Raw genomic sequence first — 19140 nt, forward strand, 5'->3', positions numbered from 1 at the left:
ATGTCTATTTGATTTCTCATAAATCTGAAGCACTTGAGTGCTTTAAAAGATATATGAATGAAGTTGAAAATTTAAGATTACAAAATTTTAAAATTCACTCTCGAGTTAAACTAAGATCACAAACATATTAAAATAGAAAGAGTATATAGTAAATGTAATCGTTGTATAATATGAAGGATTTTTTAAGGTTGTGACGTGAATAAAATTGTAGAGATTATGATGACAAGAAAAGAAAAGCAAAAATGTCAGAAGTGGGATTTGAACCCACGCCCTCTTACGAAGACCAGAACTTGAGTCTGGCGCCTTAGACCACTCGGCCATCCTGACTATATATGCTATTTTATTGGAACTATTTTATTAATTGGTGTTTCTAAAGCGAGAAGTGGAGATGATTCAAATTATGTGAATGTCAAGATTAGTGTAGTATGATTTTTGAAGATAAAGAATGTCATACTAATTCTACATGTGCTGGATTTTTAAAATTGCCTCCATTTAAGATGATTCTTTTATAAATTAATATTTGTGATTATAAATTTATAAATACACACAATTTTATAAAGATTCACTAGTCAACTACTTTTTAATATAATTTTTTCACATGATACACGCAATGTCTTCACGCCGAGCATGAGTCTTTTCTTTGCTAAATTTAAAATAATAGATATTTTTTTACAAAATATAAACTTATGGGTTTCATTTTAAATTTTGAAAAATTTGAAATCCCAAATCTCACTTTTTAGAGAATTGAAATTTGAAATCATGATCCCAAATCACATATCTAATGTTGATTCAAAATTATGATCCAAAATCGTATATGTAAACACCTACTTATTCTCTATCTTATTAGTTAGGAAAAATTACCTAAATACACAACTTATTTTATCATATTCTCTAAAAAATTTTACCATTTGAAAAAATTACAAAAATTCTTATTATCTCATACTCTTGGATACATCACTTTACGTGATGTATCCGGTGTTGAGTGATATATCTGTAACCGAGACGTGATGTATCGGGACATTGAGGGATGTATCCGGAGCCGAGGGACGATGTATCGAGGCGTTTTTGGGATGTATCTGGATTTTGCCAATTTAAGGGATTTTTATAATTTGAAAAAGATTGGGGATATAATTTAATTAGCTCTTAACACTATGACATTTATGTAATTCCTAGACCCTACTATTAGTTATTACCCATTGGGTAAACAAAAAGCCAATCATCCACATTTTCACAATGCTCGTTAATGTTTTCGCATCAACTTGATTTTAATTGCATAGTGAAGTTAGAAGGAAATTATATCCTTATAACGTATCCCGAATCAAGAAAAGTAGTATATAGATAATCCTAGAATTAGAGACAAAGACGGCTAAAAACTCAAAATCATAAAATGGTTCACAGTGTCTTAAAATGGTGTACTAGCAGATAAACGGAAAGTATAATCAATTACCAAGTTGAACTTGTTGCATTGTATTTAGAGGTGGATTCAAGATTTGAAAGCTTCAAATGTCTCGGTATTTTGAGCAGTAAGATATGCAACATTTTGTGAAAGTGATATCGATATTCAAAGAAAACCTATAATTAATATTTATCAACACTTTTTACACAAGTTAAAGCCTTGTCTACTGGGTAATTTAATATTTTAGTTAGAAGAGGTCTAAGATTCTATTTTATATGACCACAATTTTTTAACAATGAATGCAACATACTAAAATAGTTTTAAAAACAGTATTCGAACTTGCCCGATATAATTCAAGTTCGAATTTATGTATGTTAAAACATTGAATCTATTTTATGGTTTCCTTAAATGTCCCTCATATCACGTTAGCAACACATGAAGTGAGGGTATTTTTTGTCTTTTCACTCATCCAATTTTCCTTCCACTCGTCGTTTCTAATCTCAGGATTAGATGCCCAATTTTACTTCCGTTTTACTCATATCCAAATCATTTAATTTCATTCCAACTAAAAATGTGTTAATTTTAGTTAATAATCCTTCAAAGCTCAAGTAAATCTACTGCTCAAGCAGGAATTGTATCTTTCTGCTAACTTTAAATATCTTCTAGTTTGACGGAAAATTGGAAATTATACATCAATCCAGATGATTCTATGTCACCAATATAAATTAATTAGAATGAAAAGGTACGAATGAATGGACAAAACGAGAAGCAAAAATAAAATTAAGTTTGTGTGTGTGTTTAATTTACGGGAGTCTATACATATCATTTTTAAATATAAATACAGGATTTGAGTCACAATTACTAGTTCTGTCAAATCGTAGTCGAAGTTGTAGCTCCACTTATGCTTAAATGCGTGATCTTAGCGCTGTGTGTAAGAGCTGCTTATTGATAGGTTCAGTTCCGTTTCAAAGGTTATCGGTATCGACATGTTAAATCATTACAAAACCATTAAGGTATCGTTGTCAGTTCAATTATTGATTTAACTAATAAAATTTCACACGAAAAGTTTTATTCATTGAGAATGACTTAAAAACAAAGTAACAAACCAAATGTACCATACATATGAGTTGGCATATTATTATTTGCTCAGGAACAAACATTGGCACCTTGTAATCTTTCTTCTCAAAAATTCCCCAACAATGAGTTTGGTGTTCAGTGTTTTGATAACAGTTTCAAAAAAATGCTGAAGTTCAGAAAGTAGCTTGGTATAAACATAAGAACATGATGCAACAAACACAACTATTCTTGCCATGAGTTTAGTAATCTGTACAGAAGGATATAATTGTAATTTATTAATTTACTATCTAGTTATCCGTTAACCTGGTAAGTAAAAATTCTAAACCATTACAAAAATAGTAACCCAATAAAAAAAACCTAAACCAATAACCTAACACCAATAGCATTTTTTTGGCTTGGGTTATCAGTTTAGGTTCAATTTTGAACAGCCATGCGTCCACGTTTAAATTGCAAACAGGCGATCCTAAACTTGTGTCAATTTTACATTCCGCAGCATTTTGAAAAGCAAGGGAAGACATCTTGAATTCCTTAAAGAAATGTGAAATATTGTACATATGATTACCATCCAATGATGTTGATACCAATACCACAAACGAATGCTTGACGAAGATTTTTCACACTGGTGCAATCGATGGTAAATTGTGGTGTCATCTCACAGATACAGCACAAGTGATCAACAGCAACACCGACAAGCTGAAACATCAGAGCATGTATACGGTCTCGACTTCTCTTCAAGCTCTTGTGCTGTTGGCAGTGGTTCCATCCTGTACATACTGCTCCCGGCACAGCAGAACTCGTACGAATTTCTGCATACTCCTTTACTAAAAGGAAAAACTCTTTCTGGAATGTTCCTGCAAGTCAGTGCAAGCGTCAGTTCACGCTTTATACAAGAAAATCCTGATGGCCATACAAGTCTTCATTTGGAATAACTCAAAACCCCAAAGGTTGTTTACATCTGCAGTTCATGTTAAGCCAATATATGCTGTCATATTATTGAAGCACAGCCTCAAAGCAATCATGAGATACATACATGCTACATTACAACAATATAACATGATACTAGAAATGAAGAAATAACCAACCTCAAATAGGGGACGCGCCGTCGTCTAACAAGCTCATAGGTGGTCTGATTTGTCAAAATAAGATAGCTGTCCAAGAAACATGTAAAAGTTCAGTTATTATTCCTCAAGTGGCATTTTAGAAATGTATTGCAGAGCAAACTTCACATGCCCAGTTCATGATACTGAAAAAGAGCAAAGGACACTCCTTTTCAATTTTCAGTGGCAGTTGAAATTTTATGTTCCTACTTTGCAAGATCGACTAAATGTCAATTGATAAGACTAACGAAGAATATCTGATGTTTTCTCATCTTGTTGGACCGGCAACTTAGTCCACCGCTAACCAAACTAGAATGGATAGAGCACAGCCTCTTCACTCATGAATCCAGCCAACATGTCACAGATTAGCTCAAAGTTTGCCCTAGCTTAGTTCGAATGCGTTGTGACCTATCTCACAAATCAAATCGAAGTGATATTGAGTCTATTTCTCTCATCTTTACGTGAATTATTCATTAAATTGTGACAATCATTACAACCCTTGTCCATGAATTCCTAACCACCCACAAAGATAGAGGGTTTCCAGAAGCCCACATAAACCAGGAAACAATACACATGACATTTAATAACTTTAACAGATTTCAAAGAAAACCTAAACTACCAAATACTGCAAAGTAACATGATTTTACAAACCAGTGATGAGAAATCTTACCTATGGAATAGGAGGAGGAGAAGAAGAAAGAAGAGGCAAACAGATAAAGCAGCTAACAGCAAGATCACAATTGCATATGACCACCTGCAACAAAGCCATCGCCACATTTGACATCTTTAGTTTTTCTGGATTGCAAGACTGTCAAGAGAATCCTCATCTTTTATGTGTTTGCATCAGATAAATATATATACAGAAGAAAAACCAATCATCATGGCAGCACTGCCTTGTCACATCAGCTTAAGTGTCGTCCTCATGATGTAGCCCCTTCTTTTCCTACCGTTACCATAGTTGATTGCTTAAAGTTTGGTTCTAGCAATGTTACACAATCACAGTAAAGCCATATTCATCTTAGACAACTCAAGGAACCTAAATAAGAACCACTACTCACAGATTAATTCAGTCTAGCTATTTTATCATTCTTTTTTCAATCTCCCAACTTAGAGTAAACAAATGCAGTGCACATACACAAAACAAATTTTATCTCCCATCATATCAGTCTAATTTCCTTCATCCCACTCAAATGAAACTTCAAGACAGTTCACCGAAAATGAAATTTCATCTGGATAAAAAAGTCAGGACATCTGACATTGGGATTGTGAGAAATATTGAAGAAGAACATTATTGAATTGTGTATTTACATTATTACACAAAGACCCTATTTATAGACACTATAATACAAACATTTACCAAGTAGGATACTATATATTATTCCTATTCTAAGTAGGATTGTGTGCACCTATTCCTATTTTAACACTCCCCCTCAAGCTGATGCATACAAATCATATGTACCTAGCTTGAGGACCGGTGAGGGACTTGGTGAGATATCTGCAATTTGATTACTCGACTTCACAAAATTGATAGTCAATCTCAATGTGCTTAGTCTTCTCAAGAACTACTGGATTTGATGCATAATGCCAGTCAATCTCAATAAGCATAGTCTTCACATGAAATACTAAATTTGATGCATAATGTCGATAAATACAGAATGATAAAATTACAGTGTTGAACTTCCTAAACGAAGCTTGAGAAGACTGTTTCAGACCATAGAGTGACTTACACAATCGACATACAAGGCTACCAGTCTCCCCCATGAGCAACAAAACCAGGCGGTTGCTCCATATAGATTTCTTCCTCGAAATCACCATGGAGAAAAACATTATTAATGTCCAACTGATTAAAAGGCCAATGAGGAACGACAACCATAGATAGGAAAATGCGGACATATGCTATTTTAGCCACAGGAGGGAAAATATCATTGTAATCCAACCCAAAATCTGAGTATACCTTCTTCTTTTTTTGTTTTGGCAAAAGTAAATCTGAAACAGAAAGTTCTTGAAATATGATATAAATATATGGGTCATCTCAAAATCAAGGGATGAGTAGATCTTAAACAAGAAAGTCACCGTAAAATTGGACGAAACATGCTCATGCACATGATGGCTGAAAGTGGTCACAATTTGAGAAATAAAATTATATAAGTAGGGTCAAAATGATGCCACAACCCTACAAAGCAAGAGAATTGTATGGGTAGGGTCGAAATGATGGCACGACCCTATGCAAATCAGATTTGAGGAATCACCAGAAAGACGCATGGAACTAAAAAGGGCAGCCCGGTGCACTAAAGCTCTCGCTATGCGCGGGGTCCGGGGAAGGGCCTGACCACAAGGGTCTATTGTACGCAGCCTTGCCTTGCATTTCTGCCAGAGGCTATTTCCAAGGCTTGAACCCGACTACGCAAATCAAATCTGAGGAGTCACCGAAGAGACACATGCTGCTATGCAACTGAGATATGAGAAAGTAGTTCTGAAAAATCCACGGTACTGCGCAAATTAAATATGAGAAGTAGTCCGAAAATATACACGGTGCTACACAAATCAGATATGAAAAAGTAGTTACTGGAAAGATGCACGGTGCTACACAAATCGGATATGAGAAAGTTGTCACCGGAAAAATAGCACAGTGCTACACAAATTAAATATGAAAAAGTAGCCACCGAAAAGATGGCACAGTGCTACACAAATTAGATATAAGAAAGTAGTCACCAAAAAGGTGCACGGTGCTACACAAACACTGACGGATATGGGGTTGACACAAAACAGCCCTAGAAAGTCGCCGAAAATTGACGCACGGTGGCCTATCTGATTGATTTTTCTTTCCCTGAATATGGGGTTCATATATATATCATTTGCCCTACTTTTGTTAACATAACCATTGGCTAGACGAGCGGCTATATAAGTTATAACCGCCAACCGGTTGCGGAAGCTTTTTTTTGGTTCTCTACCAAGATCGTAGAGGCTCTGATACCATGTGAGAAATATTGGATAAGAATAGTATTGAATTGTGTATTTACATTATTACACAAAGACCCTATTTATAGACACTATAATACAATCCTTTACCAAGTAGGATACTATATACTATTCCTATTCCTATTCTAAGTAGGATTGTGTACACCTATTCCTATTCTAACAGGGATTAAGGTCAGGATTGCTAAATCATATCTGCACTGTCATTTTATAACAACTAAATATTATAACTCCCATGGTTATTCACACTCCAAGTCTTCGTTGTTTTCTCTTCGGATTGTTCAGTTAGAGTTAACCTTCTGTGACTGAGGCAATGCCAACAGTGATTAAAGGGTAAAGGCATCGCCTTTTTTCCAAGCTTCTTACATCTATAAAGAGGGATAGACATTTCATGCAACAACAGATTCAAATCCACTCATCTGTGTTCCATCCAACAAAATTTGGAACTTCCTTTAAAAGTATCAACAAATGCAAGAATCCGCTTCATCAAGTTGAAATTTAAAAGAAGAAAAAGATGAAAAGAGTACTGAATCAACTTTTAGCTTACCCTAAGGCAATTGAAGCCAACATATCAAAATAAATCAACTATACCTCAATCCCAAAAACAGTTCGGTCCGCCAATGTCTATAGGATTCATGAGACTGAATATTTTTATGCTGACCGTTAACCTACTGCAACCTCCTTCCTTTATCAGGATTAGACTGACTATGCAAAGGGCACATGGGTGAAGTTGAACGGGAAAACTAACAAACTTCCATTAGAAGTTCAAGAAGCATAAACCATAAAAATTCACAGGTTCAATTTAAGTTGGACAGCAATGCAGATTATCCTTCTCTAGTATGTTCACCTAAAGCTCCATTCATATTTTCTTTTTAAATGGGAGGACATTGTAGAACAAAAAAGGAAGACATATATTTCAGTGACGAGATCCAAAACTCCCATCTCTTTTTAAGCCACGAGGCTATTGAAAAAAGAAACACTTAAAAGATAAAGCATTGACAAACAGATACGTACCATGGTTTTAATACGTGAGACTTCAAATACTGAATATATAAAGTGCCAGTCCAAAGAGACAAGGCTGTTTCCGAGCAAATATACCACCTGTTATACTTGGAAAGGTGAATAACTATATTAAAGATCAATAACTTAAAGTCTTAAACCTTGAGAAACAAATATAAACAGGAATTTCCTATAGAAAAAAAGCACCATGTGTACATGCAATATAAACTCAACAGCTACAAAAAGAAAAAAGTATAGTTTTGACATGTAAACTAATGGCTATAGCCAGTTGAAAGCTCAGAAATCAAGTGTGCTTGCATGTTATAGACCCATAGCCTATTGCTTTGGCAAATTAGATACCAATGAATTAGACATTTTAAAGAACCTCTTCCAAGAAGGAGACAAGCCCAACCATCAAAGTCTCCAAGTCTTGCTGCACTCCATAAAATGCCCCAACATATTCTTACAGGTGTTTCAAACTTACTGAACTTTGGCCAATTTTTGACCTATCCAACTTGCCGTGGACAATACCACTTCCTTTAAGGAAAATATAATCTTAAAATACATTTTAAAATTGTCAACTAAATCATAAAGGACACAGAATAACCTTGTGTTCCCCTTTAATGACAAAACAACTGGGAAAAAGGAATAACGCTAAAAGAGAGGGATGCAGACAAATATATGAACATATGTATGTATTGTTTTCCAGAAACAAGGATTGCATCTAAAACATAAATCTCTAAGCTTAAATGTATTTATGTTAAATCTGTTGGTCACACGCCCAAATGAAGGAGGATGGTTGCTTCAGATTAATAGCCTACGTAAAACTACCTAAGTTTTGATGAAAAATCAAAATAAGATATTTAAATTGGAGAAGCGCTACCAGAGGTATGCGATAATAGGATATCTATCAAAGTGAAACATAAGTTCTATAGAGTGATCATAAGACCGGCAATGTTATATGGGAGTGAATGTTGAGCCACTAAGGTCTGGCATATCTACAAGCGTCGTGAAATGCGGATGTCAAATGTGAGACCAGAAAAAAGATTGTATAATATTAAAAATGATCACACTCGGCAGGAGGTGCAAGTTGTACATGTAGATGATAAGAACCAAGAGTTCACTTGAGACGGTTTGGTTATGTCTTATGTCAACCTCCAGATACACCAGTCCATATGGGCGAAACGATGGTATTGAAGGTATTAAAAAGGATGAGGTAGACCTATAATCACATGGAAGGAAATTGTCTCGAAAAACCTATTATATCTTGAAATTCATACAGATTTCACCCCATATAGAAAAAACATCTCTATGGGGGGGGGGGGGGGTGTTAAAGGGGGTTGGCCAGTGCACTTAAATGTCTTCAACTGAATTAGAAGAATGCTTTTTTCTTGAACAGCAAGCAACAAATAACATGAGTGTATCAAATTGAGGAATACTTGCTCACCAAAACCGGCAATGGTTACCCTGTCCTACGCATGTGCCAAGCCAAACACAGTGATGATCAAACTGGAGAATGCATTTGTCACAATCATGACAGTGTTTAGCTCGTGGAGGCTGGAATTCAAGTAGAATAAAGATTTATAAGTCTGAAAATTGTTGGCAAAACTGTAACTACATAACAGGAAAAGTAACAAGTACTTAACAAGAAAAATAATCAATGGGAAGTCTTATTGTTTAACCCACTTTTCCTCTTTTAGTTTTTACCTATTAACTTGACCTTTTTGATCTTTCCCAGTGGGAAAAGTTTTAGTGCTTGTCAAAAAAGATAATCTGTTTAGGCAGGAGAATGTGCAAATACAAGGACCATGATGTGTAATTTAGCAGGATTATTAGATTTCAAAAGCATATGTTAATCTTTGTTGTATAAATATATTTGAATTGAAAGAAAACAGAAGCAGTTTGAAGTTTCAAGCTAGCACCAGACACAAGACCACAGAATCTCCAAACAAAGTCCAATCCAAAATGCATCACTGAGACTAAGAATGTTGGAAATTACATGTCAGCATGCCATGCTCTGACATAAGAGATCAAAGAAAAGAACAGAAAAAGGTATATACATGGTGTCCAACTAGGAGAACTAGCCAAGATGCTTTCACAAAGATATGCACACAAGATAAGACGAAGTTCGACTTCACCAATTCCAAAAGCAAGAGAGACTATCAATGTTCCGTTTGTCTCATACAACCAGCTGCACATGTATTAAGGATGCATGCCTCAATGAAAGTATGGCATGTATGGATGGAATATGTTGGTAAAACAAGCAATGTTCACGAGAGAGAAAAAAAATTGCAACTCAATTAAGGTCCGAAATTCAACTCATTTCATGCCAAAACCTATCACAGAGGTTTATTGCATATAGCTCCCATATCATGTAAAAAATTAGACTAATGCAAAGATACTCCCGATCATTAAGAATCACCAGCAAATATTTGAAACATTTGCTTTGCATATGAATGGAAGACATAGATAGAAGTTTTTACCTGCATTATATTACAGTATGTGCAAGTCACACTTCTGGAAAAGAGAGAGAATTAGTTAGCAAGGGAATTTGATGAGAACACTAAGCAAATTATGCAATCCACAACCACACAACTGTACAGTAACATTTCTACCTAAAAATGTGGAATGGAAAGAACATAGAAAGGAAATAATTTTGGTAGACTAAAGTTACATCATAAATATCCGTCCACCAACTGAGAAAATCATTATTAGAATATATATATATATATATATATATATATATATTTGATAATTGTGGTGTCCAGGCTAGTTTGCACGCACCTCGACTAATTCCACGGGATACTTGCCACCTCCCACCAGCAACAAGCACCAAATCATTATTAGAATTTAAAATGCCATGAAGCTCCAAGATAATACAAACTTCATCATCAAAGAGAGACAAGAAGAATTTACAATGGCAAAGCTTAAGGCAATAATTCCCCGTTCTTTTGATGCAATTATATCACAATTTAACAATGGCTAGGCATTCAATATTATATAATCCATCGCTAACTGCTTCTAAAAGCGATGAACAAGAGAACGGGCTACTCACACAAATTGTGCACATTACTGAGGAGATATTAGGGGTTACAACAAACTCATCTAATAATTGTCAAGATCCGTTGGTGTAAAGAATCTTGAGAGGAAAATCACCATCCTTGTCAATGCAAACAGCTGTAGCTGATTCCCATCAGTTACACCTTTAAACAACCCACGCATAACAAATGTCATGATTTGCTCATATGGATATTTCTTTACCATGTCTTGATTTCTTAATAAATGCAAGATTAAGCTTCTCCTGCTTCACATAAAGGGCTCCACTTGCATGCTATACTGCAGTTTTGCTTCTTCATAGGATTATGCAGTTTACAAATGGAGTACCTTGCTATAACATTTATATCTGAAAGCATAAATATGTTCACCAACAGCTGATCTCGTAGCCAAGCAGGCAAGCACCATGTTGTTTGAAATAAATAGTGGAGATAAATATATTTATCACCGCAAGCTTTTAAATTTAAGAGTCCAACTAGCACCATGAAATATATAGTTCATTAAGCACATTTCACAGACTCAAATCAGGCTGTATAATAGCTACAAAACACTCGAGCTGCTTTAAATATAACAAGAAATGAATAAACATGCTGATTGTCAAGTCAGCATTACCTAACAGATGTTCCTGGAGGATACATATCCATCACTAGCTTTTCCCAAGAAGTTGTACCACTGCCTAGAAGATTCTTTTCTAACTGGTTTCTGTCGATTGTAATAACTACACTACCATTTTTGCTCGAAGCTGGCTGTCTTTGCTTGATCATATAACATCACAAAAGGCAAAAAACAACAGAAATTAGATAAACCCCTTTTCCACTTGATTTTCAGGGAATAATCATTGTACTCCACTTACTTATTTTGCAGGTAAAGAACCAGAGAGGAAAATATCTTACATAGAGGTAATTGTTTCCCTATTACGCGATGCATCTGTCTCATTCATAGCCCTCATTGCATCAAGAACATAGCTACATGTTCATGAAAAATAACTTTTTAAGGCCCTTCACAATGTAGTAGGTGAAGCTAATAAAGACTCCGTATAGCTTAGCTTAAGAACAAAATTCCAGCCTAATTACCCAGGAGAAGAACCAGAGGTGATGAAGTATTGAGCCAGTGTAGCAACAAGCAGCAGCAAATACACTGCCATGTACCTTGAAGGCAAAAAAGGAGGGCGGTCAGCAATTTCATCAAAAGAGCCAAAAACAAAGTGAAACATTTAGAATAATAATACAGCGAAACAATCAAAGATATGAAAACTATAAAGTTGCATTGGAATAACTCAAGTATGATCCCTTTGGTATTCTATATTTACAAAGTTCTAAAAGTTTATATTGATGGGCAGTAAATCTAGATCTCTACCCCCAAAATAAAAATATCTTTCCGTTTGAGTACCATGATGGAGTTTTAGATTCCGAAAAGGAAAAACAGAGAGAAGGTTCTAATGAAACACAGGACTGTGAGGTAAAAGAACCTTCATTCCTATATACACCTTCACAATGAATTGTGTCTAGAACTCGTTGTTTTCTACCACATCAATAAAATATGGTTTTTCATATTTTGAATCTGAAGGACGAAAAGCAATTTTACCACATGCAAGTCTAGCTCTTACAATTTTATAGTTGTTCCTACCTCAGTACCAACCATAAAAATTTAACCTGATTACAACTCACCTGAAAGTTTAATCTTAAATCTCAAAAAAGTTGTTGACTTAAATGTCTTATTAACCACACATGATCTATAATGTCCAATGCCAGATGGGGTACTTAAGTCCTATGAATCTCTACAAAAGTTTTATTAACCACTCACAACTTGATTGTCACTCGTCCAAATGTTTAAGCCTAAATTTCAAAAGAGAATGGACTCACTTTAAGAGCTAAAGTTCCTGTCTCCTTCTCTTTCATTGCACTCAGACCCCAACCAACCCTGGAAGCCTACAATTTTCCTTAATATATCCTCAGAGCCCAATTTTACTCTCTTGAGATGGAGAAATAAGCTCAGCAACCAACTCTTTCTAACATGTGTATACGCCAACACTATTGTTTTCTCAGAAAAATATTACTAAATCAGTTTAATTGAAGGATTGATACAGAAGCCCTTGCCATTTGATGATCAATATGGTCTTTAGCTAATCTGAAACTAAATCACTACTCTTAGCTAAAAAAATTTAACAAGCAGTGGAAAACAAATGCTGCTTATCTCAAGGTTGCATCTTCCAACCAATTCCATGTCATTGATTCCTTCATATACTAGCCTCAACTTAAAAATCAGCTCACTGCTTTACCCCATAGTATAAAATAAACCAATGAGACAATGATATCGAAAATCCTACCACTACTATTATAAAGGTATAAGGATAATGTTTTCATGACATTTTTTGAAACAAATGATAGTAGAGTTGGGTATATCAGTTACCAGGGGCCTTCTTTGGTTTTGTGAATCAATTCTTTGTCAAAACCAAATAGAACAGCGACATAGGTCAGATGCAGCATCACCAACGCTAATTTCAAGCAAAAGGCCGATCTCCGAGCTAAAATCAATCATCAAAAAACAAAAATATATACATAATTCAAAAAAAAACACGAAGAATCAATTGAAGAAACAGTTTATACTGAAGATACATATACAAAATGGAAGGGTTACCAGGGTCGGAGACGCAGGGGAAGAAGGAGAGACCGCCACATAATGCTACCATCCTCTTCTCACTGAAATTTTCAATGGGAATTCATCTCCAGATTTAATGTATTCAGAATTTGGAGTTTGGTGGTAAAATTGAAGAAGAGTCGAATAACACAACAGTGGATGGGGAGAGAGAAAGATAAAATAATAAGTTCGCATTCAATCAGATGTGAAACGTGCCATGTGATTATTAATGCTGCTAAAGCATTTGGTTTTATATTTTACAATTTTATTTCTATGGATCCAGGGAGGAAAGCTAGACTGGAATGGTTTCGTTATGAAAAGAAGGGATGCCTAGATGTACTATTTAGGAGGTGCGAGAAGTTGGTTATAAAAGAAGAGGCAGAGGTAGGTCGAAAAAGTATTAATGAGGGATGATAAGACATGATATGATGGAGCAACAAATTATCGAGGACATTACCTTAGATAGAAAGGTTTGGAGGATTCGTATTAGAGTAGAAGATTAGTAGGTAGTGTAGTTGGCTTACTTAGGGTGGATGGTGTTTGTGACCCTACTAGTTGTCATATTGTAGCTCTTGTTTTCTATAATATATGTTAGTATGTTGTGTTTTGTGTTTTGGACATCACATTATTTTTTTTAAGTTCTCTTTTGGTAAGACTTTACACTGTCTCATTGTTTTTTGTGCCTTGATTTACTGCACTTGAGCCAAGAATTTTTTGAAAACAATTTTTCTATCTGCACGAGGTATTATTAAGGTTTGTACATATTTAATTATTTCTAAACCTTATTTGTGAGATTTCATTAAATATGTTATTGTTATTGTCAGCATCTACCTTTTGGACGCGCTAAGTGTAATTTGATTCATGAGCAGTAGCAAGGATCAAGTGGAATTCGACTTCTCGTCTCTCTTTTGAATACTCTTGCTTTGTCAATTCAATCTCACTTTCAAATGAATTTTTTTTTTCATTTTTACGCTAAAAAATCTATAAAAAAAATTATTTATCTATTCAATTTAAAAATAGTCATAAAATTATTTCCACCTCCATTTATCTTAAATAACTCGCATTTGATTTACCTCATAAATATAATATTTCCAGTATAAAATTTAAGAAAATGACATGGCATGGTCATCAAAAATTTAGATGGCTCAATTTTATTAGACTCATCGGTAGCCCCCTAAAGTTGACACCAACTTTCACTTAGACACCTCATTTAGGTTTTGTTCATTTTAGACACCTCAAGTAAGACTCCAATGTGTTATTTTGACACTTTATGCTGACTTGACACATTACGTGTGCTGCACCCATTTTAAGCACGTGAAGAACATTTTTTTCTTTTAAAATATTTTTTTGTTGTTCTTCTTCTTCATTACATTCATTTGGCTCATGTTGTTTTCCATTTTAACTTTCTTTTTCCTTACGGACACAATTTTTGATAGCTCTACGGCGACTTACTTTGGCGGATGACATATTTTATTTGAAAGACTCAGTTCATGATGAGTTACAAAAGTTGAAATCTATTTCACCATTAATGAAAAATGGCAGCTAAAAAATGTAGAAGAAGAAGAACAAAAAATATATATTTTTTAAGAAATTAGAGAATAGCCCATTTGTTTTTTAATTAGGCTTCGAATTTTATTGTGGTTCTTTAAGATTTGAATTCTTTAAAATCCGTACCGAAGAAAATGCAATTCTTCAAAATTGGCAGCGTAAATGACAGCGCAGGCATAGCAACACATCATCATTCTTCTTCCGAAGAAGATGATGCCTTTTCCTATGAAAATCACTGCTCCGCCAAGAATTTGCACACAGTCTACGTCGAAAAATATCGCCGTCGGTACCTGGTGAGCTCCGAAGTTATCGACCAGCCGCTATTTCGCGAACTCGTGGAAAGGTCCGGGGAGTCTGAATAATATATTACAGTTGGATGTGAAATTGTTCTGTTTGAACATTTGCTATGGATGCTTGAAAATGCAGATCCTCAGCCAGAGTCATTAGATGAATTGGTGGAGTTTTACTCTTGCTGATGTGGAATAACTGTTAGTAACTCAATGGAAAAATAATTTTTTGACCCAATTTGATTTATATTTTTGTTTGTCATTATAGCTCCATTATTTCCTCTTTAGATGATGATATGAATAGTATAGGGTGGGTGTTGGAGGAGAAGAAGATCTGGTGGGGTTGGAGTGGGTGGGGTTAATAGTTGTTAATTTTTATTTTTAAATTTTTTTTATTTGGATAAAAAAAATGTCACATGTCATCAAATTATTGGTCATTTTTTTCTATTCAAAAGTCATTATTTGATAATTATTTTTGATATATATATGCCACGTGTCTTTATTTAATTCGTTGTTTTTAGCACGTCAGGCGAGTGCATTACACACACTTAATATATTTTGATGATTTTCAAAATGACACATTTGACCCTTATATAAATATCTAAAATAAACATCTCCTAATTTAAGTATCTAAGTAAAAATTGGTGTCAACTTTAGGGGTTCCATTTTATTATATATGCCCCTAAATACACTTTATGCCAGAGGTAATGACAACTTATCGCGATATTCAAAAAAATATTATCAACCAAGTAAAATGGTTGTCCACTTAAAATGGTGGATAGTCCATTTACTTTTTAAGTGGGTAAATTGCCACTAATATTTTCCTCCACTTGTAAATATGGCTATAAATATAGCCTTAAACTTCAATGTAAAAATACACAAAACATATAAAAGAAGAGAATTACTATTACTCTCTCTATATTACTACTCTCTCTATTAATACTTTCTATATTACTCTCTTGTTCTTCTTCCTTTACAAAATTGTCAAGTAAGTTAATTTATAACACGTTATCAGCACGAAGCTCTAATTTTTCAGAAAATTAACTTCTATATCAGGTATATCTACTAAAGAAATTTAATTTTTAAGTTATCTTTGTTACTTTCAAATTAATTTTCATCATGTCAAACTTGTCAAAATTGGAATTTGTGGCACTTGACATTTCTGGTAAAAATTATTTGTCATGGGTACTTGATGCTGAAATTCACCTTACCGCTAAGGGTCTTGGTGATGCTATAATTGAAGGAAATACAGCATCAAGTCAGGATAAAGCAAAGGCTATGATTTTCCTTCGTCATCATCTAGATGAAAGCCTAAAAATGGAATACTTGACAGTGAAAGATCCACTTGAATTGTGGAAAGACTTAAAAGGGAGGTATGACCACCTCAGGGCAACGGTATTGCCAAGGGCTCGTTATGAGTGGATGCACTTACGGTTTCAAGATTTTAAAACCGTAATTGAGTATAATTCTGCTGTATTTAGAATAACTTCCCAATTAAAATTATGTGGGGAAAATATAAATGATGAGGACATGTTAGAAAAGACACTAACTACTTTTCATGCCTCTAATGTAATATTACAGCAGCAATACCGTGAAAAGGGTTTTAAAAAAATACTCTGAATTGATATCATGCCTTCTGGTGGCTGAACAACATAATGCCCTTTTAATGAAAAATCATGAAGCCCGTCCCACTGGAACTGCTCCGTTACCGGAGGCAAATATGGTAAAAGCACATGGCCAGTCTGAAAGAAGACATAATAAATATCAAGGTCACAATAATGTGCGTGGGCGTGGCAATGGCAGAGGACGATATAATAATCGTCGTGGTGGTGGTCAACATAAAAGGGAGAACAATATCAGTTCTCAAAATGGCCCTTCAAAAAGTAACTGTCATCGTTGTGGCATGAAAGACCACTGGAAAAATGAATGTCGGACGCCTGAGCATTTTGTAAGACTTTATCAAAATTCTTTTAAAAGAAAGGCAAATAGAGGTGGTGCCTCTTCTTCTAATGCTCGGATAGAGTCACACTTGGCGTTCGAAAATAATGTTGAGGCAAGGCCTTTGAATAATGATAATATTGAAACAAATCTGGCCTTAAGGGATGATGATTTTAATGACCTCAATGATATTACTTATTTGGAGGTTGAAGATTTTTTTAAGGATCTTAATTGATGTTTAATTTCATGTTTTTCAATATGTTATCATGTACTTCGAATTATTGTGTTTTTACGTTTATGTATTTGAAGAAAAAAAAATAATCAAGGTCACATTTTTATGATAATTGTATATTGTTTATTAAATTGTGCTATTTTACAATGTTGTAATTAATTACTATTAGTGTGCTATTATTTAATCTTAATATCATATTGTTACTAAAAATAATATTCGCCTTATTTAATGTCATTATACTAACTGTTTATTCTTGTTAATGTTTTAGACATTAATAATATATAATGATTGTATTATTTTTGTCAATAAATAAATTATCTATACATGATGAATATTATATTAATGTTTTATAATATATTTGTTTTTAATACTTGTGTATACTATTTATTTAAGGTTAATAAATATATAATTCCATAAACTAAATTATTGTAACATTCATCATAATTGAATCATATAATTTTTTAAATTCTAAATTACCATAATTTAACTTTAAAAAAAAAAAAGGACTTATGTTTTTCTAGCAAAATTGTTACTTATTTTATTTTTTACAATGCATTTTTATTTTATGAAGATAAATAAATTTATCAGTCTTCAATTGGATTGAATATGAATAATGGAGATATGTGCATTTTGGATAGTGCCACAACTCATACGATATTAAAAGAAAAGAAATATTTTTGTCATTTGATTATGAAAAAGGCCTATGTCAATACAATATCTGGTAGTACAAAATTAATTGAAGGCTCTGGAAAAGCAGCCTTATTACTACCTCGAGGAACGATATTGGTAATTGATAATGCATTATATTGTAGTAAGTCTCAAAGAAACTTGTTAAGTTTCAAGGTTATTCGCCAAAATGGCTATCATATTGAGACTGCAAATGAAGGAAATGTTGAATACCTTTATATTACTACAATAAATATGGAGAAGAAAATTGTGCACGAAAAATTACCTGCACTTTCTTCTGGGTTGTACCATACAAATATTGGTACTGTTGAATCACATGCCATTGTAAACAAAAGGTTTACTGATTCTAATGATTTTATCATTTGGCATGACCGGTTGGGCCATCCCGGTTATAATATGATGCGCAGAATTATTGAGAATTCACATGGACACACTTTGAAGAATCAGAAAATTCTTCAATCTAAGGAATTCTCTTGTGTTGCTTGTTCCCAAGGAAAACTGATTATCAAACCATCAGCAACTAAGGTTGGGATTGAATTCCCTGCGTTTCTGGAACGTATACAGGGTGATATATGTGGGCCAATTCACCCTTCATGTGGACCATTTAAATATTATATGGTCTTGATAGATGCATCTACAAGATGGTCACATGTGTGCTTATTATCAACTCGCAACATGGCTTTTGCGAGATTGTTAGCTCAAATTATAAGGTTAAGAGCACAATTTCCAGATTATGCAATAAAGACAATTCGTCTTGATAATGCTGGTGAATTCACATCTCAATCATTTAATGATTATTGTATGTCGATTGGAATAAAAGCTGAGCATCCGGTCGCTCATGTACATACTCAAAATGGTCTAGCAGAATCATTGATTAAACGCCTCCAATGGATAGCTAGACCATTGCTAATGAGGACAAAACTTCCTATTTCAGTATGGGGGCATGCTATTTTGCATGCAGCAGCACTTGTGCGCGTAAGGTCAACAAATTATCATGAATTTTCCCCATTACAGTTGGCATTTGGAAGGGAGCCAAATATATCCCATCTTAGAATATTTGGATGTGCGGTATATGTCCCAATTGCTCCACCGCACCGCACAAAGATGGGTCCCCAAAGAAGGTTGGGAATATATGTTGGGTATGAATCTCCTTCTATTATAAAATATCTGGAACCTATGACTGGAGATTTATTTACGGCAAGATTCGCTGAT

At 34.3% G+C, this 19140-nt stretch overlaps 1 protein-coding gene and 1 non-coding gene across 2 annotated transcripts; both read right to left on the reverse strand.

The window, feature by feature from the left end:
* Positions 1-243: 243 nt before the first annotated feature.
* On the reverse strand, positions 244-327 carry TRNAL-CAA (transfer RNA leucine (anticodon CAA)). Its single transcript has one exon. It is a non-coding gene; the product is annotated as a tRNA-Leu (tRNA).
* Positions 328-2811: 2484 nt separating this feature from the next.
* On the reverse strand, positions 2812-13471 carry LOC129872895 (protein S-acyltransferase 10-like). Its single transcript, XM_055947845.1, has 11 exons — positions 13237-13471; positions 13009-13123; positions 11673-11747; positions 11493-11564; positions 11212-11349; positions 10029-10062; positions 8993-9102; positions 7561-7647; positions 4241-4324; positions 3556-3621; positions 2812-3324 (listed from the first exon to the last, which is right to left on the reverse strand). The coding sequence occupies exons 1-11, from the start codon at positions 13286-13288 to the stop codon at positions 3147-3149; spliced, it is 1011 nt and encodes a 336-aa protein (XP_055803820.1). The 5' UTR covers positions 13289-13471; the 3' UTR covers positions 2812-3146.
* Between the last annotated feature and the right edge of the window lie 5669 nt (positions 13472-19140).

Source organism: Solanum dulcamara, chromosome 11 (genome assembly GCF_947179165.1).
Source record: "Solanum dulcamara chromosome 11, daSolDulc1.2, whole genome shotgun sequence".
NCBI classification, from domain to species: domain Eukaryota; kingdom Viridiplantae; phylum Streptophyta; class Magnoliopsida; order Solanales; family Solanaceae; genus Solanum; species Solanum dulcamara.

What these genes read in the sequence shown, in the direction of transcription:
- LOC129872895 (XM_055947845.1), bottom strand. Translation starts at nt 13,288, where the DNA reads ATGGTAGCATTATGTGGCGGTCTCTCCTTCTTCCCCTGCGTCTCCGAC. An exon ending in CCTCCAGGAACATCTGTTAG is followed by an intron (nt 10,063 to 11,211) that starts GTAATGCTGACT and finishes TCTCTTTTCCAG; the next exon opens with AAGTGTGACTTGCACATACT. An exon ending in CATACTGTAATATAATGCAG is followed by an intron (nt 9,103 to 10,028) that starts GTAAAAACTTCT and finishes CTTGAATTCCAG; the next exon opens with CCTCCACGAGCTAAACACTG.